The sequence below is a fragment of the Archocentrus centrarchus genome, chromosome 22 (genome assembly GCF_007364275.1).
Source record: "Archocentrus centrarchus isolate MPI-CPG fArcCen1 chromosome 22, fArcCen1, whole genome shotgun sequence".
Taxonomy (NCBI): Eukaryota; Metazoa; Chordata; class Actinopteri; order Cichliformes; family Cichlidae; genus Archocentrus; species Archocentrus centrarchus.
In genome coordinates, this window is record NC_044367.1 from 10,660,221 (window position 1) to 10,682,621 (window position 22,401).

At 40.8% G+C, this 22,401-nt stretch overlaps 2 protein-coding genes across 4 annotated transcripts; both read left to right on the top strand.

The window, feature by feature from the left end:
- The first annotated feature begins 230 nt into the window (after positions 1 to 230).
- Positions 231 to 19,954, top strand: LOC115772608 (C-type lectin domain family 4 member M-like). 2 transcript variants are annotated; one of them, XM_030718956.1, is made up of 7 exons: positions 231 to 289; positions 7,889 to 8,132; positions 18,274 to 18,381; positions 18,663 to 18,923; positions 19,022 to 19,182; positions 19,269 to 19,393; positions 19,582 to 19,954. In XM_030718956.1, the coding sequence occupies exons 2-7, from the start codon at positions 8,027 to 8,029 to the stop codon at positions 19,730 to 19,732; spliced, it is 912 nt and encodes a 303-aa protein (XP_030574816.1). In that variant the 5' UTR covers positions 231 to 289; positions 7,889 to 8,026; the 3' UTR covers positions 19,733 to 19,954. The 2 variants fall into 2 exon arrangements, with proteins under 2 accessions (XP_030574816.1, XP_030574815.1); XM_030718955.1 differs by lacking the exon at positions 231 to 289 and having other exon boundaries at positions 7,880 to 8,132.
- Positions 4,605 to 6,581, top strand: LOC115772609 (CD209 antigen-like). Of its 2 annotated transcripts, none has more exons than XM_030718957.1 (6): positions 4,605 to 4,673; positions 5,107 to 5,196; positions 5,361 to 5,627; positions 5,728 to 5,894; positions 6,078 to 6,214; positions 6,291 to 6,581. In XM_030718957.1, the coding sequence occupies exons 1-6, from the start codon at positions 4,610 to 4,612 to the stop codon at positions 6,433 to 6,435; spliced, it is 870 nt and encodes a 289-aa protein (XP_030574817.1). In that variant the 5' UTR covers positions 4,605 to 4,609; the 3' UTR covers positions 6,436 to 6,581. The 2 variants fall into 2 exon arrangements, with proteins under 2 accessions (XP_030574817.1, XP_030574818.1); XM_030718958.1 differs by having other exon boundaries at positions 5,403 to 5,627.
- Positions 19,955 to 22,401: the final 2,447 nt, after the last annotated feature.

Below are 22,401 nucleotides of genomic sequence, written 5' to 3' on the forward strand. Positions count from 1 at the left end.
GGCTATAAAAGCAAGATGTGATAAAACAGGACAAATGTCATAAAAAAGTATTAAATTGACATGGCACTAAAATCACACACATACCTTGGTATGTTATTGCACCTCAGTGTGTTAGAAGTGTGTATTTATTGTCCTTATGGGCCATGGAAAGAATCTGTTTTCTAATCTATTTGTTCTGTTTTGATGCTTCTGAACCTCCTTTCAGAGGGCAGTAGGCTGAACAAGTGGTTGCCAGGATGGAAGTGGTCTCTGGAGAGACATCGAGAGCTTGCAGTCTCATCCAGAGAGGGTAAAGGAAAGCCTGCAGTCTTTTCAGCTGTAGTCTTTTTTTTGTTAGCCGCTCTGCAGCCGGCATACTACACAGTAATGGCATATGTCAGCACACTCTCAACTGTAGTGTGGTAAAAGGTCCCCAGCGGCCTCTAATATTGTTACTAGACAAATCAGGGTGCCAAAGCATCAGGTTGATATAAAAATCCAACATTAGCTTAAAGGTGATATACTGATTTTAAATATTACATGTGATGGTGTACCATCTGATGTCATAAACCAATAGCTGTATCAGTTATCAATTATGGTATCATAGACTGTATAGAAGATGGACACAGCCACTGTTAAGTGACACTCTGGTTTCTGGACTTTCCGTTTTGAAGATTCAGCATCACTGTTATGGCTCTTTCGGGTTTGACCAAACAGCAAGGCAAATTATTTTCTAAACAGTGCAACCAGTACAAGCATGTTTGAAAGGCCTAGTTCAGTGACTCCAAGTAGCAGAGGTGAAGCTCAGCAAAGGGAGCTGTAGCCCATCACACCTTTTCAGTCAAAGCAGCCACAATCCTAACTTTAAGCAATTTTTTTGTATCAGGCTTTAAATTTGCATTTTAATGCTATAAATCTGTAGATTTTAACATGGGAGTTGATGAGGGTTTTTTTTTTTTTTTTTGTTGGTTTGTTTGTTTGTTTTTGTCTTTTTTGGAGCCAGCTTCAAGTGGACAGTTTTTGGCACTTTCACACTGGCTCCTTTTTTTCAGGCCTGCAGGGGGGGTCAAAACAGCGTCCACATTAAATAGAGGTCCCAGTATTTCCCAGCAGAACATTGCATTGTTACGAGATGATCAGTGTTTTTCATTCCAGTTGTCAATGGTTTCAGTATTGTGGCTGATCAGTGTATGTGTGAGGAACATTGTGGATTTCATTAAAAATGTCCCACATCCTACTGCAGAGTCCCTGATGCACTGTGCAAATACAGCAGTGATAACCTAAGTGATTCTTCCTTGCCCCATGTGGGTACACATTAGAGACTATAACAGCATGAATCAACATGAGTCAGTATGGCAAGAGTAAAGCATATTAAATTAGCCTATCCTAGGTAGAATACTGTAAGACTTAATTTTCCCACTGGACAAAAGGTCATGTGACCCACTGAGGGTATCTCTGCGTAGAGAGCTGAAGAAATTCATGAATGGCTTCATTTCTTATCTTCCCCAACTAAAAAAGCACACACACACACACACACACACACACACACACACACACACACACACACACACACACACACACACACACACACACACGCATACAAACACACCAAAAATCACCAAAAATCTGTTTGCTATGCTAATCACGGATTTTATGCTAAAGGCAGAAAATCAGTGATTGGATTAATATTCACTATGTAACTGAGCCAAATTTTTTAGAGAAGTTTTGGACTGATAGTACTGTTTAAATCAGTTTATTTTCTTTGTGTTGTTATATAGTCCCTCTTTTGTAAAATGATTATTAAATAAATAATCAGCTGTTTTAAAGTCTCAGCTCTTCATCACACCATCTTTAAATTCTTATATCCAGGGTAGCTGTAAATTCAGCTCAGAATATTCTTCAAAAAATCTTCATGCCTTTATGAGGCCACCAGGTGGCCTCTAAAGGAATAAGATGACTCTTGTTGGGGGGGGGGGGGGGGGGGGGGGGGGTTCCCACTGAAAATAAACTCACATGATATCAAATATGATACATATATATATAGTTAAGTCAGCATTGTGTAAAACATGGCCCATGCCAAACAATGGATACTGGCTTTTTTGGAGGAGGCACGGGGAGACTTTTGTAACACATTAATGTATTAATGTAACACATAATGGAGTAACATGCAGCCAGCAAGTGAGAAAATTCATTTCAAACAAACACACAGAACAAAAATAATATAAATAACTTGAATGTGGCAGGAGTTTCTCTAAAATATTTTTGACAGTGCAGTGATTGATTTTTTTCCCATTCTTAATCCAGAGGGTTTGCAGCTATAACAGCTTTAACTCTTCTGGGAAGGCTTTCCACAAGGTTTAGGAGTGTGTTTATAGGAATTTTTGACCATTCTCCTGGAAGCACATTTGTGAGGTCAGACACTGATGCTGGACGAGAATGCCTGGCTTGCAGTCTCGGCTCTAATTCATCCCAAAGGTGTTCTATCAGGTTGAGGTCAGGCAGTCAAGTTCTTCCACACCAAACTCTTACAGACCTGCAAGTGTACAGCAAACAAGACACGTTTTCTGAGATGTTTGTTTCATTATTTTGACCAAAAACTCATTTCAGCTATCAGAGATTTCAATCCACCTTTAGTGCACTGGGATGGACAGAGAGAAATAGGAAAGTATGAGAAGAAATGAGAACTGGGAAATTGCAACATTTTTATGTTCATATATTGCAAGTTATACTGTGTCTGGGAGTGATGAACGCTGATGACCGCTGTTGTTAAGTTTCATTTCCCTCTTTTTGTGAAATTTCACTTACATGAGTTGCTGAGCACACACTTTAAAGCAAAGATTTGGTCAATAGGACAATAGTCAATAATTTTATATTATTTCAACATCTTTCAGAACCAGTGCATATCAAAAACAAAGTAGCAAAAAACAAAGTCCTTGAACCTTTTGTACATATGCAGAGTTTAGCATTTTTATAGATAGTAATAAAAGACATCTTTCTATTTTCGTACTAAAGAAAATATTCATCTTAACATTCTTCTTAATAAATAATGCAAAACCCAACTACAACTTTTAACCTTTGTTTGGTTATAAATTACAGTATTCAGGTTTATTGTGCAGCCTGGTTAAATCTGACTTTGACTGCACAGTGCTGTGACACAGATTAGACAGAAACACACTCATGTCTCTGTGTTCTCACCTGCTCAGGTGCTAAACTCAAAGAAGGTTCCTTCATGTTCCCCACTGCGTTACAGTACAGCAGAATATGCACCCGTGGGTTGAGTTCAAAAAGGTTGGGTAGATTTATTTCCAAGCTTGTCCGTATATCCATATCATTCTTATAATGATATGGATATAATATTAATTATGATGACTGGACAAGTGGGCAATAGACTACGTTATTATTTTGTTGATGGGTTTGCTCTGAGAACTCACTCATGTCTTGGCTGATGTGATCCTTTTATAATTGGTATCTAAAATCACTGGTCACTTTATTAAGTATACCTGTTCAGCTGCTTGTTAAAGCAAATATCCAACTGGCTAATTAGATGGCAGCAACACAATGCATTTAGGCATGTAAACATGCTAAAGTTCAGAATGGGGAAGAAAGTGACTTTAAACAGGGCGTGGTTGTTGGCGCCAGGCTGGTCTGAGTATTTCAGAAACTGCTGATGCACTGAGGTTTTCCCACACAGTCACTTGGAGAGTTTACAGAGAGTGGTGAGAAAAAGAGAAAATATCCAGTGAGAGGCAGCGGTGTCCAGGCCCATCCTATCAAGTCACTGTACCCTCTCAGCTAAATTCTACTGATGCACTTGAAATGTAAGTTAATCACCCAAATCACTAACTAAGTTATTGCAGTGCAAGCTCAGTTTAGTTATTTGGCTCACACTACTTCAGTGCTTCTGAAGCAACTGTGGCAACCAATAGGACTGAGGAGGACGCTGAGAGAATGGGCCTATGCAAGTAAGACTTTGGGACTCTTTCTTTTTATTTTAAAGAGTAGCAAAGTGACTTACTCCCACAGTCAAAGTTGGTTTCCTACCCCGTTCATATCATCTGCTGCTGACCATGTCTCTGGGTGAACATGACACTGAATTCACAAAATTCAAATGGCCTCCACAGCAACCTGAAGAGCGCATTTGGGATGTGGTGGAATTGGAGAACTGCATCATGAATGTGGCCCAGAATATCTACGAAATATTTCCAGCACTTTAATGAATCTATGCCGTGAAAAAAGGCAGCGACTACCTCTGAAGGGAAGGTGGTGAAGCAAGGTGTACCTAATAAAGTATCAATTGAGTCTAATTCTTCGTGTTTATTCTCTTTGCACACAATTCTTTTAAATACAATTTCTCATTCTTGATTGAACTGGTTGGATACATTTTGTATTCAATTTATAAATGATCTCCTTCCCAGGTAATTGATGTTTATTATGCAAATAATCATATCAGATGCAAAGAGTGTTTTACTTTTTAATTTTTCAATCCAAAATGTTTAGAGAGGATTTTTATATTAGTCTGCGACAAAACCGCTAAAGGCTAAATGGAGCATGTGTGAGTCATTGGGACGTGCCCATGTATGTATATAAGGAGGAGGAAAGCAGCTTAGTGGGCAGAAACTGCAGCACTGCAATGGGAAATCCACAGAGGACAGGATCATTTATGCCAAAGTTTTCTTCAGTTTCCTCCAAACAAGGTGAAATCCTGATTTTCTCAATGCTCCATTTTTTCACTCTTTTCCTCAGTAAAATCAGGTCAGCCTGTGATTTCACTGATTTAAATTTTGTATTTGTTCCAGTTTTACTGAATGAAGAATTCTTACTAATAAGCCCTAATAACTCTAGTTTTAAAGTGGCAATTATTATAATTCTCCTCTTGGTAAAGCAGTAAGTAGTATAATAGATGGTAACAGTATATATAATAGATGGTATAATATTCTTCTTAATGCTTCATTCACATTTCTATTTATTTGCCGCATCTTTTGAGTCGTCTTCAACTGTCAACAACCTGATCAAAATGAGCACAAAGGGATTTATGGTTATGTGAAAATCATTATAAATAAAAATAAAACTGTCTGATTCAATTTTTTATTTCTTTTGTGACTTTGTATTTGTGACCCTGTATTAAAGGTGGAGATGGATGTAATCGATGTGTTGTGCTGTGTCTGGGACTCTTGAACGTTGTTCTGCTAATAGTCGCAGTTGTTCTTGGGGTTAACTGTAAGTATGACAGTTCATGTGAGGATACAATTTACTTCTGCCTGGTTGTGTAACAATGGATCGCAGCCAAGATAATGAACACTGAAGTCTCAGCAAGCACATGAGGAGAGATGCTGATTTCACATATTTCAAAACATTTCATAATAAAATAATCATATTCTTAGGTGCCAAAGTCAAAGCGGGCTCTTTGCACATTTCCCACCCAGCTGTAACGCAGCTTTTTAGTGAGCTCGACTTTCTCCAAAGCAATCACAGCGACGTGATCGAAGCTGAAGAGGAGGCCAAGAAGGCGTTAGAGAGAGCGATCAAAAACCATGAAGAAATAAAGGTGAAAATTGAGCAGCTGAAGAACATCAGTGATGGTTATCAGAAACAGGTAGAAGCTCTGCGAACAGTGAAGACAAACCTGCAGTCCAACATATCAACTTTAGGTGAGAAAATGTCATTATTGCTTACAAGTTTTCTTTTAATGTGCCAACTTGGACTACACTAATGTCCCTGAAATGACCAGAACCCATTTGTTTCTCTCAGAGGGATCTTGTGGTAGCTGCCTCCCTGGATGGATTCTCTTCAACTCGTCCTGCTATTTCTTCTCTTCCACCGAGTCCTCTACTGTCAAAAAGAACTGGCACTACAGCAGAGCAGACTGTGTTAGACGTGGATCTGACCTGGTTGTGATCGATGACCAGGAAGAGCAGGTGGGTTGCAAACATGCCAGAGAAGAAGCTTCCAAAAAGATGTCATATAGATGGATAGTCCACAGAAAAACAAGGTTTGGGAGGTTCTGATGGTGCATCCTTTAACCAACTGTGGCTAGTTTCATAAGTAGGTACTTAACAATTTTTCATTTACTTTTTAAAATGTATTTTTTGCTCACACAGACATTTGTGAGTAACACCATCAAACGTCTAAAAACCAACCCTCATCAGTGGACAAATGGATTCTGGGTTGGTCTTACGGACATAGCGACAGTGGGGACATGGGTGTGGATTAATAATGTCACAGAGGTGGAACAAAGGTAAGAGAAGCAAGATTATCAATAACAGATTTTTGGGGATTATTTACACTAAATTATTTATCTTGACTTTTCTCAGGTACTGGATGGACGGAGAACCAAATGTGGAAGAAGAAAACTGCGTGATTGTCATTTACTCCCCCACTAACCCCTGGAAGACTCGCTTCGATGGAAGCTGCCAAAACCATCAGTTAGACTGGATATGTGAATTGCCATCAAGATAAATGCTTGATATTCCACTCCAGCAACTCGGAATAATCCATATGTTTTGTTTTGAGGCATCTTTGACTTGTAATATTTTAACTGTATTTTAGCAGTCATTGCCTACAGAATCTTACAAAATGTACTGCAGTTAACAACATTAAAACATTATGCACATCTCTGTGTTATATATATCTGCATGATTTTATTATCTGCTTGCATCCTGTTCATCAGAGAGTTGACATTATAAGGTAAATACAGGGTAGCAAGACTTGCTTTGCTGGAGTTCAAGCATCTGTCAAGTAAAAATTATTATGATAAAAAAAATCACAGTGGACAGAAGCTACAGGAACACAGTTTCATTGTGTTTGGCAGTGTTTTAAGATCGAAATATTTTGGGAAGGGGGCAGAGTGATGTGAGGACATTATTTTAAAAAAAATCCACCAGACTCAATTATAGAAAAATCAATTATAGAAAAGCAATTATAGAAAAATCCAGAAACATGAATGAATCTCAATCAATTAAGTGCCACAAAACAAAACAAAACAAACACCTAAACAAAACAAAACACTCTCCCAAAAGAAAAGAAAGGAAAAGAAAAAACTCACCTGAAAATCAAAGTACACCCTCCCTTCAATTCTAAAGTTTTACATATCTGCACACAATAAAATCCTCTAGTCTTGAAATTATTTAAATGAATGAGGTGGCAGAGGGATGAAGGTTTGAGCACATATTACAGCCACATGAGGACCTGTGCTTCTTGCAGTCGTTGAGTTGACCATGAGCTCTTCTGTACACCAAGATATTCTAGAGTCAGATGTGAGGCCGCCTGTCCAACAGCTAAAGCTTGGCCCAAAGTGGGCCAATAGAATAGAACAACAGAACAAAGATTGCACACACAACTGCAAATCTACAACAGAATGGTTGAAAACAGAAAGAATCAAGATGCTGAAGTGCTGTGCTGAAGCTTTAAGAGAGCTCTGCGTGAACCTCAATGAGCTGAAGCAACGCTGTAAAGAAGAGTGACGCAAAATTCCTCCACAATGATGTGAGAGAGTCACACGATTACTTCAGTGTAATATGTGACAGTGACAGTGTAATATGATGTGTAGTCGTTCATCTCAGGTGGTATTTATAATTTTCGATGGAAAACAGAATTCCGCACACCAGAACGCTCCTTGAAAAATATTTAATCTAAACAGACCTTACAAAGAAGTGACAATTCAGGCCAACATGCCCTTCTTCAGACTTAATGAGTCAAAGCAAAACACATGTTTATAATTTTTGAACCTGTAATTCGTGGTTCATGGGAATTCATGGGGAGCGCTGAAAACATCAGAACTGTCAAGCACTGATGCCTTGAAGGTTTTTAGAACGGTCAGCACATTCACATCCTCTGTATCAGACAACTGAATATTAGAGTCAACGTTGAATAATAACTATTTCACTTCTGTTTTTGTCCCCCCACATTGCAGACTTAACTGGAATTGATTGATCAAGAATTTATGGTTGACGAGCTCAGCAGCTGAAAGTTGCATCATCACAGGGCGATGCCTCGCCAGATTGTTGCTCAAATGCAGTAGCATCTGACTGACAGTGACTGAACAGTGAGCATGGAGGACAGGAGAGAACCCCCAGGTGGATTTAAGACCCTCATTTGTGAAGAAGACTTGCACGATGAAGAGCATCCTCCTCGTCATCAATCTAACTGGCACTATGGTATAATATTTTACATTTTTATTTAATCAACTTCCATAGTCACATTTCTGGTTCTGTTGACATAGCATGATAGAAAATTGTCTTGAGCTTTTGAGTTTTGTGTTCTGGTTTATTATTTGGTGTTTTTGGTTTGGTTTCACTAAAACTCTTGATCAAATTTTGATTAAATTTTTGGTATTTTGACTTTTGTTCTCATTAATTCATTTGTATTAGTCCTTACATTGATATAATTGACTGGCCCCACGCTCACCCAAATCCAGTAGAAAAACTCTGGGACGTTATGTTTCGATCCCTCCAATGGTGCCAGGTCGCACCTCAGACTGTCCAGAAGCTCAGTGATGTCCTGGTCTAAATCTGAGGGGACATCCCTCCGGACACCATCCGTCGTAGATTTTTGGATATGATTTTGAACTTTTTCCTGATTCTTTGTGAAGCATTAACATTTGCTAAATAATGTTTATTCCTGAGTCCTGCATTCGAGCCTACCAAACCTTCAGATACACAGCGGTTCTAGACAGTTCAGTATTTTTAGAGTTTAAGTGGTTTACTATTCTTGTCTGAGGTATTTACGTAGCCTCATCTTCCACTTATGAATTGTTTATTTGCGTTTCGTTCCTTCGGTGTTTCCCGCGGCAGTTCTTCCCTGTTTTGTTCGGTGTTTACATCTTGGTCCCTTTGTGTTTCCTTGTTCGGTGCAGTATTTCCTTTTCTAAAAGAAATTGTAGGTTAGTTTTCTGTGATAGTTTTGCTTTCATTCCCTGACTGTTATTTAGTTTCACCTGCACCTCATCCCTCACCTGTTTGGTACTTTGTGTATTTGTGCATCAGAGACATGGGATGCATAAACATAAATATTTCCTGTGTGCAGCCATGCTTGTGTAGCACCGGTGTCACACCGCTAACTGCGCCACTGGACCAGTTCTAGGCTCTAAGGAGTGGGGAGCAAGAATAACACCACCAGAGACCGCTGCTTTAAGTGGAACAGGCCGGCAATTTACTGAATGCAAAAACACACACATAAAATACAATACATAAAACAAAAATTACCCTGCAGGTTCTTAATAAGGAGGCAAATATAATTGAAAAGGAAAAAAAAATAAAGAGTATGTCACTCTTTCTTTTTGCTCTTTAGTTTACCTAGCTTATTTCAATAAGACTAATTTGAGTTAGTTAAACCAGTCTTTTTTTCCTAGGTTGCATCTATTTTAAGATTCCTATTTTTCTTCCTGAGTTAACTCAATCTCCTTTCTTTTAGAGGTAAGAAAAATACCTTCAAACACAATTAAATCAAAGTGGACCACAACTATTCAAATCACATTCAGACACATAAACATATGAAAATCAAAGTATGGCACTTTAAATTCAAGTTCAAGTCAAAATGTAAATTCAGGTACTCAGTTCAGTGAAAAGCTTCAGTTTGACTCAGTCCAAAAAGGATAATAATTCAATCAGTTCTCAGTTCTGGTCAGTTCAGTTCGAACTAGTTCCTGATATTCCTACCGCTCCGGCAGCGAATTACCACACGCAGGAGAATCCCTCCCTAATGCGATGGAGAAGATGAATTGAAGGTCTGGGTCTGGCTCGCCATCTTGAATCCCGTCTGTGAATGTGCACGCCGCACACGGCAAACCAATCCTCGCTCCGACCGAGCTTCCAACCAAGCAAAAAACCTGACCTGTGTAACAGGTCACAAAAACAATAAAACTCTTTTTAAAATCCTCAAATTATACAAATAAACTCTTCTTCATAAACCCAATATATTAATCAGGTAACAGTTTATGACAGAGCATTTCTTTGTAACGGCTACATTTTTTTAGCATTAGCCCTCCGCCAAAAGAAAAAGTACAACACGGTGAAAATGCAGGAAAATAAACATAAAACTCACCAAACCCGATGTAGCTTAGTTCTCATAAAATCCCCGTCAGTTCCCGACCAGGTAGATTATGTTTTTTTCACTATAACATTGACTTTTTCCTGTTAATTAATCACCGCTCTTCTCTCCGACTCCTCCTCTGCTCTCTCCCTCCGGTCTGTGTACTGCAGCGTCACTCAGGTGCTGCGTCTGTAACGCTGGTTCCTTAAAGGGGCAGTGACGTTATTTTCTGTCTGCAGACTTTTAATCAACTGTTTATTCTTTTTTATGTCAGATTTTAACATGGGTTACATCCTCCCCTCTTTACCTAATGCACGTCCCTGTGCATTTTGAATTTATACTGTCATAACTCTAGGAGTTTTTGGAAAGCTAGGTTCTTCAAGAGAATCTGTAAACACATCACTCAAGGTTTGAAATAAAGACTGAACTATTGTAACCAACGGGTTTCCTAGCTCAGGATAAGTCAGTCTTTTAGTCGGTTTTCTGTCTCTGACAGGTCTTCCCGAACAGTCACTTTCATTTTGGTTGTCCGTTTGACCCAGATCACTTGTGTTTTCCTTGCTCTCCTGAGCAGGTTGAGTAGAAGGATGGACATTATCCAGGTCTTTCTCAGGTAGGCTTCCAATTTCCTGTTCAGCGATTGAGTTTCTCTCTTCAGGATCAGGTAGGTCTTTCTCTTCAGTATCAGGTAAGCCTAAATCATAAGTTTCTACTGGAGGATCTTCAGGGAAAGCTTTGGCTACGTCTGAAGGATCTTGCTCAACAGCAGTCAAGTCAGGTTCCGGTTCATTCCTTTCAGGTAAGTATTTCGTAGATTCTGAAGTCAGGTTGAAACCTAGTGTTTCCACTCTTAGGTTTCTGTGATAGTGATATCCCTCAGAATCAGATTGGGATTCATCCCCATCAGCTCCATTTGATGTGTCATTTTTAGAATGTTGTCGAGTTCTTGGTCGCCTTACTGCTTTTGGTGGGTTAGTTTCGCTTTCGACCGGGGTCGCAGGAAGGAAACCACATGGCAGCAGGAGGTCACGATGAAGAGTTCTTTGTGGACCATCTCTTGTCTCAGGTTTCACAACATACACTGGGATGTCTCCGGACTGTCTCAGGACAACATACACATCGGACTCCCACCTGTCAGCTAACTTGTGCTTGCCTCTGAGACGGACATTTCGAACCAAGACTCTGTCGCCTTCTTTCAAGGTGGAGTCAACAACATGCTTGTCAAACCTTGCTTTGTTGCGATTGGCTGTCTTTTTAGCATTCTCAGTTGCTACTCTGTAACTGTCTTCAAGTTGAGATTTCAGGTTGCGGACATATTGCGAGTGAGAGCCTGGCTGATGATTGACTGGTAGACCAAAGGCTAGGTCAACTGGCAGTCTCGGCTGACGCCCGAACATTAACTCGTAGGGGGTAAAGCCGGTTGTCTCGTTCTTAGTACAATTATAAGCGTGTACTAACGGCCTGACATACTCACGCCAGTGACTCTTCTTCTGGTTTTCAAGGGTGCCCAACATGTTGAGCAGGGTCCTGTTGAAGCGTTCTACAGGGTTCCCTCTCGGATGGTAAGGCGTGGTTCTTATCTTTTGAGTGCCAATGAGCTCACACAGTTCTTTTATTGTTTGAGACTCAAAGTCAGGACCTTGGTCACTGTGGAGTCTTTCAGGAATGCCATAATGAACGAAAAAGTGGTCCCACAGGGTCTTGGCCACTGTCCTGGCTTTCTGATTTGGGGTGGGGACTGCCACTGCATATTTCGTAAAATAGTCGGTAATGACCAAAATGTCTTTTGTGTTACTTGAGTCCGGCTCCACACTGAGAAAATCCATGCACACGAGTTCAAGTGGTCTTGTAGCCACGATGTTGATGAGTGGTGCCGCTTTTTCGGGCATGGTCTTACGTCGTATGCAACGGTTGCAGGTTCTGACTTTATTTTCCACCTCAGTTGACATTTTGGGCCAATAGAATCGCTTCCGGACAAGATCTAGCGTGCGCTCTGTGCCCATATGGCCCATGTCGTCGTGGAGGCTCTCGAGGACTACGGATCTCAGGGCTTCAGGGAGTACAAGCTGGTAGTGAGTCTGAGCACCCTCTTGTCGCCTGCGATACAAAACACCATTTGAGACCTCCAGTTTGTTCCACTCCCTCAATAAGAGACCAAGCTCAGGAAGTTCTTTCCTCAAGGAGGGTGGAGGTTTCTCTCCTGACTCCACTTGCCTGATGACTTCACCAATGCAGGGATCAGCATTTTGTTTGTCTCTTAGTTCAGCTGGTGCTAATGGTGGAATGACAGGTAAGCCACCAAGCTGATCCTCCTCTTCAAAGCTTTGAGGGAGAGCCTTTGGGTGGTGGGCAAGTGACACAACCAAGGCGGTGCTGGGTGATGTTTCCCCAGGGTGATTGTTGATTACTTCATGGACCAAATGCTTCTCACAGATGGCTTTGATGGTGCTTTCATTCAGGTGTGCATAATCAGCCTCTGACAAGTGTCTTTTTGTGAATTGTTGTATTCTCTCCAACTCTTTTTGTGATGATGTGTCATCAGGTACTCTGCCGTGAGGACGTCTGGACAGTCCGTCCGCGTCCTGGTTCTGCTTACCGGCTCTGTACTGTAGCTGGAAATCGAACGTTGACAGAGCGGCCAACCATCTGTAGCTCGTGGCGTCGAGCTTAGCTGAGGTAAGAATGTATGTTAATGGATTGCTATCTGTGACAGCAAGGAATGTGTTTCCGTACAGGTAATCCTGGAATTTCTCTGTTACTGCCCATTTAAGGGCGAGAAATTCTAATTTGTGAGCGGGATACCTGGACTCACACCTCGACAGACCTCGGCTCGCATAAGCAATGACGCGCTTCTGTCCCTGTTGCTCCTGGTAGAGAGCAGCGCCGAGGCCCGACGTGCTTGCATCTGTATGTAAAATGTAGGAGAGCTTAGGGTCAGCAAACCCGAGGATGGGTGCGGTTGTCAGCTTTTCGATTATAGTGTCGAACGCTGTTTGGCAAGCAGGTGTCCATCTGTCACCAAAGACGTCCTTTGGATTGAAATACTTCTCAGGGTTCACTGTGGTTTTAGCGTGCTTTCTTAGTGGTGGATAGCCAGCAGTGAGCTCGTTAAGTGGCTTCACGATCTTAGAATAGTCTTTAATGAACCGGCGGTAGTAACCGCAGAAACCCAGGAAGATTCTTAGCTCCTTCAAGTTGTTTGGTTTTGGCCAGGTTTTTAGTGCTGCTAATTTGTCAGGATCGGTCTCAATGCCCTTTTGAGACACAATGTGCCCGAGGTACTTTACAGAAGTTTGGTAGAACTTGCATTTCCCTGGTGACAGTTTCAAGCCAAACTCTTTCAATCGGTTGAGCACGTGCATCAACCTCTCCTCGTGCTCCTCCAATGTAGAGGAGAAGACGATGAGGTCATCCAGAAAAACTAGGACTTGCTTCAAGTTCAACTCTCCCATACAACGCTCCATGAGTCTCTGGAACGTGCTAGGGGCGTTGGTTATCCCCTGAGGCATTCTGTTGAACTCGAAGAATCCTAGAGGGCAGACGAATGCGGTTTTGTGTTTGTCTGCCTCCTCCATCTCTATTTGATAGAAGCCCGATTTGAGATCGAGCACTGAGAACCACCTGGACCCGGTCAATGCTGAGAAGGACTCTTCCAGATTGGGTAAGGCATATGAATCCTTTACCGTTTGTGCATTCAATTTTCTGTAATCTATGCAGAGTCTGACATCGCCATTCCTTTTCCTGACGACTACGATCGGCGAGGAGAAAGGTGACTCTGATTCACGGATGACTTCTGCATCGAGGAGTTGCTGGAGATGGGTACGCACAGCTTCTATGTCCTGCGGATGTATAGGTCTTGGCCTGTGTTTGAATGGTGTCTCGTCACCGAGAGTTATATGGTGTTTGGTTTTGTCAGTGCGGCCAAAGTCAAGCTCGTGCATTGCAAACACCTCTGGCATGGAATTCAACTTCTCTTTTATCCTCTCCTTCCACTCGTTGGGTACAGGAGAATCAGTAAAGTCAAAGTCGAGATTTGGTTTTTTGTCAGATTTTGTAGGAGAGTCTGAGTCAGGGGTCTTGACAGGTTGAACACTCTTGACAGCGTGTATCTCTGCTATCACAGCTTTTGGGGGCAGAGTGACGTCATGCTGTGACTCGTTTCTGAGTATGACTGGTATGCAGCGTGATGGCTTTGGTGGTAGACTTACCAGGCTATCTGTCACCAGGATGCCACCAGGCAGGGACGATGACTTTGGTGACTCCACCATCACCCACTTTCCAACACCAGATGTTGTGCAGCTCACTGATCCTTGAAGGACCTTAGTCTGTCCAGCTGAAATGGTCTCGAGGTCCCTACTATGAAGCCTCACCACTCCCAGGCTGGAATCAACAGACTGTTTTTTCCGGATTTCAAGGGTCTTTAAGACGACTTTGTAGCCATAAGGAAGAGACTCAAAGTTCTGAGGTGCGATCTCTGCATACTTTTCATAGAGAACATCCAAAGTATTTGTGCCTATAAGCACTGATGACAATGTGGAGCGCATGTCAGGTACAACCAAGACCAGCGTAGGTACCTCGATGTCGACTCCAAGCAAGCTCTTTGGGAATCTGATGGTGGCCTCAACATAGCCAAGGTAAGGGACGCTTTGACCGTTGGCTCCTTCCACTTCAAGCAAGTCGTTCAAGGAATTGAGAGGCAAGTGAGACAGGTTCTCTAGATAGAAAGAGTTGGGGATCGTTGTTACTTGGGATCCTGAATCCAACAAGCAACTACAGTCTTTGTCAGCTATGGTCACTTGTGCGGTGCACTTGGCTCCAATCAGACCTTTTGGCAAAGTCACTGACTGTCTTTGTGTGTGAGAGTACACATGGGCTCTGTAAAACTCCTTTCTGGGACACTTTGCCTGTGCTCCAGTCCCCGTTTGTCCCACAACCGGAACTGGGTCTAGTTTAAAGGATCAGGCTTTGAAGTGCCATGTTGACTGTCCCATGCTAACTGCTTTTCTTTTAGCAGCTTCCTCTTCTCAGCCACAAGAGATGGGTTTGGCTCACTTTCACACTGAGGCTTAATGTGCCCATCCTCTCCACATCTAAAGCAATACCAGGGCCTTGGTCTATTGCTTGTGCTGTTGTTTGCATCTCGGCTGTGGGGCTGCAGCCTTTGAGATGTGTGAGTGATAGGTGGGGAATGTGTGTTAGCTGTTGGGGGAGCTAGTGGTCTGGTAGCTGATTTAGCTTTTCTACTGTCTTTCTGTGTGATACGTGTGAGCTGGGACTGTAGATCAGCTATTTGTTTCTTTAAGTCTTGGATTTCAGACCTGTGATCAGGAGCTGGCTGAGATGAGCTGCAGTCTTCTTCACCCTGCACATAAACACCTTGATAATGAGAAGACACTCTTGGCTTTGAAACATTGAAGTGCTGTTTCATGCGTGAAGCTTTGGAAGAACGTTTATTTTCTGCTGTGCGGAGTAACAGGAGAAGTTCAGCAAAGGTAGGTGGATCCTGCTTCTTCTGTTCTAGCTGGAGTTCAGCTATCAAGATGTTATCCCAGCAGCCCCTGACAAACTGCCTAAGAAGATGCCGGTCAAGGTCGCTTGCAGTTACACCTCCCCTTCTGAGGGTGGTGCTCAGCATCACCTGCAGCCGTTGTAGATAAGCTGAGGGTTTCTCACCATTATCCTGCATCGTGTTGAGATACTTTGCAAAGAGGTCGTCTCCATCTTCGACTGTGCTGAAAGCAGAGTCTAAGATCTCTAAGTACACACTAAGAGGAGAATCAGGTGTCAGGTGCTTCACAATATCAATGGCGGGTGATAAGAGACTTTCAAGAAGCTTTCGTGACTTGTAAATATCAGACTGTGTTGTGTCTTTAAGAAGAAGTTCCACATTGGAGCGCCATGTCTCATAATCCACTTCACTGTTGGGACGTGGGACACGCCCAGAGAAGGGTCTGAGTCTCAAGGAAGTGTGCACCTGCAGAGCAGAGTCTTCATTTCTCACTATGTGCTCAACAACTACTTTTTGTAGGTCAGGTGGATTGACGTCAGAAAGTTTCAGAGCAGGCAGTGTCTTTTCCTTAGATGATGTCGACGGTGGGGACCAATGATGTTGAACATGCTGCTGTGGGGTCATACTGGGCAGGGAACTTACCTGCGCAGCATTTTCGGGAGCATGTTGCTCTGGGGTATCAGGTGAGTTCTGCTCTGCATCTTCATCTTGGGACTCTGAGTGATCTAGATCAACAGTCTCACTGATGAGGGAGAGCTCCTCTCTGAGGACAGCTGCAAAGTCTTTACCAGTCTGTTTTGCAATGTCCTTTAACTCTGAAAGGTAAGTCTGTGTAGCCGTCTTGCTAGCTACAGGTGTGTAAACATTAGCTAGGGCTCTGATGTGGTAGGTGACGTCAGTCTTAGTCTTACTGTTAAGCCTGTATGGCAATGAAGGTAAGAGAGATTGCACAGCTGTACCACACACATACTCTACGATAACCTGTTTGGCTGAATCTGGTTCAGTGAGATCCACTGGGATTACTCTTTGAACGGAACCATATTGTTTCAGGAAGTCACTTAGTTCGTCATCAGTTTCTGTATCGGTCATGCCGCTAACTATGACTGAGTTAGGGATTTTTACACTACTGGTTTGAACGACATCCATTTTTTTCTTTTTTTTTTTCTGATAACAATATTATACGGTCTCTGGTTTCTAGTTTAAATGCTTTAAGCCACTCCTGGCTGGCTCGCCACGTTTGTAGCACCGGTGTCACACCGCTAACTGCGCCACTGGACCAGTTCTAGGCTCTAAGGAGTGGGGAGCAAGAATAACACCACCAGAGACCGCTGCTTTAAGTGGAACAGGCCGGCAATTTACTGAATGCAAAAACACACACATAAAATACAATACATAAACAAAAATTACCCTGCAGGTTCTTAATAAGGAGGCAAATATAATTGAAAAGGAAAAAAAAATAAAGAGTATGTCACTCTTTCTTTTTGCTCTTTAGTTTACCTAGCTTATTTCAATAAGACTAATTTGAGTTAGTTAAACCAGTCTTTTTTTCCTAGGTTGCATCTATTTTAAGATTCCTATTTTTCTTCCTGAGTTAACTCAATCTCCTTTCTTTTAGAGGTAAGAAAAATACCTTCAAACACAATTAAATCAAAGTGGACCACAACTATTCAAATCACATTCAGACACATAAACATATGAAAATCAAAGTATGGCACTTTAAATTCAAGTTCAAGTCAAAATGTAAATTCAGGTACTCAGTTCAGTGAAAAGCTTCAGTTTGACTCAGTCCAAAAAGGATAATAATTCAATCAGTTCTCAGTTCTGGTCAGTTCAGTTCGAACTAGTTCCTGATATTCCTACCGCTCCGGCAGCGAATTACCACACGCAGGAGAATCCCTCCCTAATGCGATGGAGAAGATGAATTGAAGGTCTGGGTCTGGCTCGCCATCTTGAATCCCGTCTGTGAATGTGCACGCCGCACACGGCAAACCAATCCTCGCTCCGACCGAGCTTCCAACCAAGCAAAAAACCTGACCTGTGTAACAGGTCACAAAAACAATAAAACTCTTTTTAAAATCCTCAAATTATACAAATAAACTCTTCTTCATAAACCCAATATATTAATCAGGTAACAGTTTATGACAGAGCATTTCTTTGTAACGGCTACATTTTTTTAGCATTAGCCCTCCGCCAAAAGAAAAAGTACAACACGGTGAAAATGCAGGAAAATAAACATAAAACTCACCAAACCCGATGTAGCTTAGTTCTCATAAAATCCCCGTCAGTTCCCGACCAGGTAGATTATGTTTTTTTCACTATAACATTGACTTTTTCCTGTTAATTAATCACCGCTCTTCTCTCCGACTCCTCCTCTGCTCTCTCCCTCCGGTCTGTGTACTGCAGCGTCACTCAGGTGCTGCGTCTGTAACGCTGGTTCCTTAAAGGGGCAGTGACGTTATTTTCTGTCTGCAGACTTTTAATCAACTGTTTATTCTTTTTATGTCAGATTTTAACATGGGTTACACTTGGTTCTGCTGTTCTTTGCTTTATTGTTTCTGCACTTTATTTTGGTCCTTCTATTAATATTAAAGACTCATCCTGTTGTTATTGACCATCGCTGTCACTACACATCATATGACAAGCATTTACAAAGCTCAGCTAGTTAAAAAAGAAACACTTTATATTTTGGTTTATGCCAGTTCTGTGCATGAAAATTTTCCTCTGCCATTAAAATGAAAATCCATTTCCTCTCTGTTTAGTGTCCATGTTCACTGTTAGTAATGGGAGATGGTACAGACTGGCTGCTGTGAGCCTGGCACTTCTTGCTGCTGTTCTGCTGATACTTGACATTGGCCTGGGAGTCCACTGTAAGTCAGTCTGACTGTGTGCAGTGCACAGAATCATTTTTCAATGTTGAACAATTTCTGAATTCAGAAAACAATTTCCTAGCACCCAAATACTGAATTTTGTCAGCAGGCTAAATGAATAAATGTAAAGCAAAACAAGAAAAGTAAAGCAAATGTTTTAAAGTGGGGATTTTATACTAGAAAATAAGTGACGACTGAAATGGTTCCTATTAATGAGAAAAACAGAAAAAGAACAAATAATTAGCCCTTTGTTGCAGTAACACTGTCTTCAACATTTGCAGACAACAAACTCACAGATACTCACCTCACGCTCGATGACACCAAACGCATCAGCAAAGAGTTGGCCGACTTGCAGGACACTTACAAGGCTGCAGTAGAAACCATGAAGGATGCCAGGAAGCAGCTGGACAGTGAGACGAGCCGTCAGACACAAACCAACTGGGAGCTTGAATATCAGACAAAAAGAAGCAATGACTACAAAAGTCAGATTGAAACAATCACAAAGGAAATCGAAACCATGAGGTCACACTTACCAATGATTAGTAAGACCCATTTTTTCCTTTCTTTATAGATAAAATTGTCAAAGCATAATGATTTGTTTTATTGTTTTCTATAATGGTGTTATTATCTTTGGCAACAGGCGATGGCTGCAAACACTGTCCTGCAGGATGGATCTTAATGAACTCCGTGTGTTACTACTTCCCCTTGAAATCAGATCAAGTGAAAAACTGGAAAGAATCCAGAGATTTCTGTCAGCTGCAAGGAGGAGATCTTATAATCATAAACAGCCAAGACAAAGAAGTTAGTTCATACAGTATTTCTGTGCAGCTCTGTTCACACACTGTTTTTTGAAAATGTATTTTTCTCTTTGTTTCTTTTCTCATTAGAACTTCACAGTAAATTTCCTGATAAATCATAAAAGTAAATCCTCGATGGGCTTCTGGATTGGACTGAGCGATCTCCATGAGGAAGGAACTTGGAAATGGTGGGATGGAACATTTCTTAATGAAGGGTAAGAGTTTAATATGTTACACAATGTGAAACTGTATAAATCAACAGTGAATTTTTGCATTTGCAGGAAATTGCCACTTAATAAAATTACCTTGTCCTCAGTAATAAATGTGGATGACAAAAGATGAATAATGTGGACTGAGTGAAAGAAAACACTGTCTCTGTAGAGTAACCTGTCATTTCCTTCAGGTACTGGCTTGATGGGGAGCCAAATGATTTCCATGGCGAAGACTGTGCAGCAGTGTATCCCATAGAAAACTTCTTCAAAGCTTGGAATGACGCTGAATGTGGAAGGAGGATGAAATGGATTTGTGAAAAAGCGCTTACAACCATGAGCTAAAATGCTTAATGAGGCATACAATCTTAGATATGTGCATGATACCATCAAATCTCTGTAAGCATTTAATAATGCACTTTTCTTTCAAGTTAACAAGAGTTTGTTTTTTAGTTTCTTCACTTTGTTTTCTACACCGTGCATCACTCACACATATACACACATCTCCACACTCATACACACCCTACAGTACTTCAGTTTGCTTAATAAAATGACTTTGCTAAACCGCCGAGAGTGTGTGTCCACCCTTTTTGTCATGGCTTTACAAGCCAATCATTCATGAGCACAGTTGTTGCCTGGCTGTGATAACTGGTAATGTGAGTACTCTTTATTGCTCTTACTAGTACTTTAGAAATCATCTAAAAGAGTTTGTCCAGTTCTGGGAAAAAATCAAAAAAATATCTTTGGACAGATGAAACCAAGACGGACTTGTACTAGAATGACGGGAAAGAGAAAAATATGGAGATGGAGAGACACAACTCGCGATTGGAAGCATAGCATACCACATCATCTTATATGGTAGAGGCAGTGTTATGGCATGTGCATGTATGGCTGTCAGTAGAACCGTGTGGGATTTTAAATAAATCAGTGCTCCTAGAAGCAATTATTACAACCACAGTGGGTGCAAAAGAAAACGTTCTTTTTCAGTGGTAAATTTGGTGCAATTACAGTCAATTTCCTGTGTCTATAATGCTGGATTTGTGCGTGACTCAAAAATATGTGTCTGTAAGGATTTGTGCGTAACTTGCTGGATTTGTAATTTTTTGTAATACACGAATCACCTGATACACACGGACAAAACTAAAGCTACACAATCGCCTGCACAAAGTTTTTGAGACACATTTCACGCTCCCGGAGCGCTCCCAGATTCGTGCGTAACTTGGTGCGTTTAAATGCTGGTGCACAGCTGGGTCATCTGAGTTTTGTTCGGGGTCTAGTGTTTTTTTTTCCCGCTGAACTTATTTCACTCTATACTTGTGCCGAAGTGGCAAAGACGATTTTCTGTGGAAGATGGGATACCTCAGCACCCTTTAGTTATAACACATACACCTACATCTACTTTTTAATATTCTAAGACTGCTTATATATGCATTTGTGAGCTGTACGAATGTAATTACTTGGTTAAAAGAAACGACCACTAGGTGGTGCAATGCTTCTCTGGCTGGGAAAACAGCCAGTCAAACTGCGAAGCAAGAAAGAAAAATAGACCGTTATGGCGGGGTATCACGGTGGTCTACCCTCAGAAGTAATTTAAAGTTAAAACCTGCACAATTTGCTATCCGATTATAATGAGTATTTTTAGATTATTTCAGATTGCGTTTTATGTGTCAAGTAGTTTGATACAGTTCTCCATGCATTTCTCTGTTAGCTAGAACTTCAGTTCTATGAAAGCTATCTCTAAATTTATCTCCAGGCTTGGATATTTTTATGATTTACATTCTCGCCTGAAAACATCTTAAAAGTTTATTTTTGTGTCATTGAAACAGTCATATTGCCGCCATTTTTGTGTTTGAGTTTTGATGTGCAATGAATCATGGGATATGGTAGGCCATGAATGATACACCGGACCCATCCTTTTTTTTTTTTTAATTCAGAAAAAAGCAAGAACACAAACATTTTGTTCATTTACAAACAACAAGGCATAATATCACAAATTTCAAGTTCAAAAAGGGTACAATAATTAAGAAAGAGAGAGAGAGAAAAAAAAAGGGGCTAGAATAAGACAATACAAATAAAAAATAAATCCAAAATAAAAGGTCTGGGGTTTAGCTTTTAAATCATATTCTTCAATCAAAGAGAAAAGTTTGAGGGCATTTCTATTGTGCATTCTACTAAGAACTTTGAGATATAACAGAAAGTCATTATGAAATACATAAAACTTTGGCTGGGTTTTATGGAATTTGGCCTTATGAATGAAAAATTTCCCAAGGATGATGATAGTGTTTATAAGAAAGTCATTGTTTAGATTGTCCAAAATAAGGCCGTATATTATGTCTCTGTCTGAGAACATCTTGAGAGAGGGAATTTTAGGGAATAACCAGTCAAAAACATCAGCCCACAAAGCCTCAACATAAATGCACTGAAAAAATAGATGCTCAGTTGTTTCAATCACATCACAGAAAACACAATTTTGGGTTTCAATACCAAATAGTTTTTGAATAAAGTCACTGGATGGATAAATTCCATTTAATGTTTTAAAGCAAATCTCTTTGGCTTTTGGAGCAACTGGATATTTGAGGTATTTGGTATGCAGTTTATGAATTGTTTGTAATTGGAAGAATTGACGTATGGAATTTCTAAATGGAATAGTTGGATACAAAATATTATCGAGTGTGTGTCTGATGATTTTATTAGTTAAGGTAGAATCCTTAAAGGAACAATTTCCAATCAGACATTGTGGTAAACAAGGAACAATATTTGACTGAGCCAAAGCACCTGCAACCAAACATAATATAGCTTTAGGAATGGCATTAATAATAAGTTTAAAAGTCTTTTGCTTTGTTTGTAATTTGTATTTACAACAAAAAGCATTATAAGACAAAAGATGGCCATATCTATCGACTAAATGTAGTATCGACCAAACACCTTTTTCCATCCAGTCCTTATTAAACAACGATTTGTATTTTACAGTGATATAACGGTTATTCCATATGGGTGAATTGTGCGGTGTAAAA

Bases quoted from the DNA above. Each gene is read 5' to 3' on its own strand.
- LOC115772609 (XM_030718957.1), top strand. From the start codon at position 4,610: ATGGGAAATCCACAGAGGACAGGATCATTTATGCCAAAGTTTTCTTCA. The intron at 5,628-5,727 runs GTGAGAAAATGT...TGTTTCTCTCAG, and splicing joins GTCCAACATATCAACTTTAG to AGGGATCTTGTGGTAGCTGC. The intron at 5,895-6,077 runs GTGGGTTGCAAA...TTGCTCACACAG, and splicing joins TCGATGACCAGGAAGAGCAG to ACATTTGTGAGTAACACCAT.
- LOC115772608 (XM_030718956.1), top strand. From the start codon at position 8,027: ATGGAGGACAGGAGAGAACCCCCAGGTGGATTTAAGACCCTCATTTGT. The intron at 8,133-18,273 runs GTATAATATTTT...CTCTCTGTTTAG, and splicing joins TCAATCTAACTGGCACTATG to TGTCCATGTTCACTGTTAGT. The intron at 19,183-19,268 runs GTTAGTTCATAC...TTTTCTCATTAG, and splicing joins TAAACAGCCAAGACAAAGAA to AACTTCACAGTAAATTTCCT.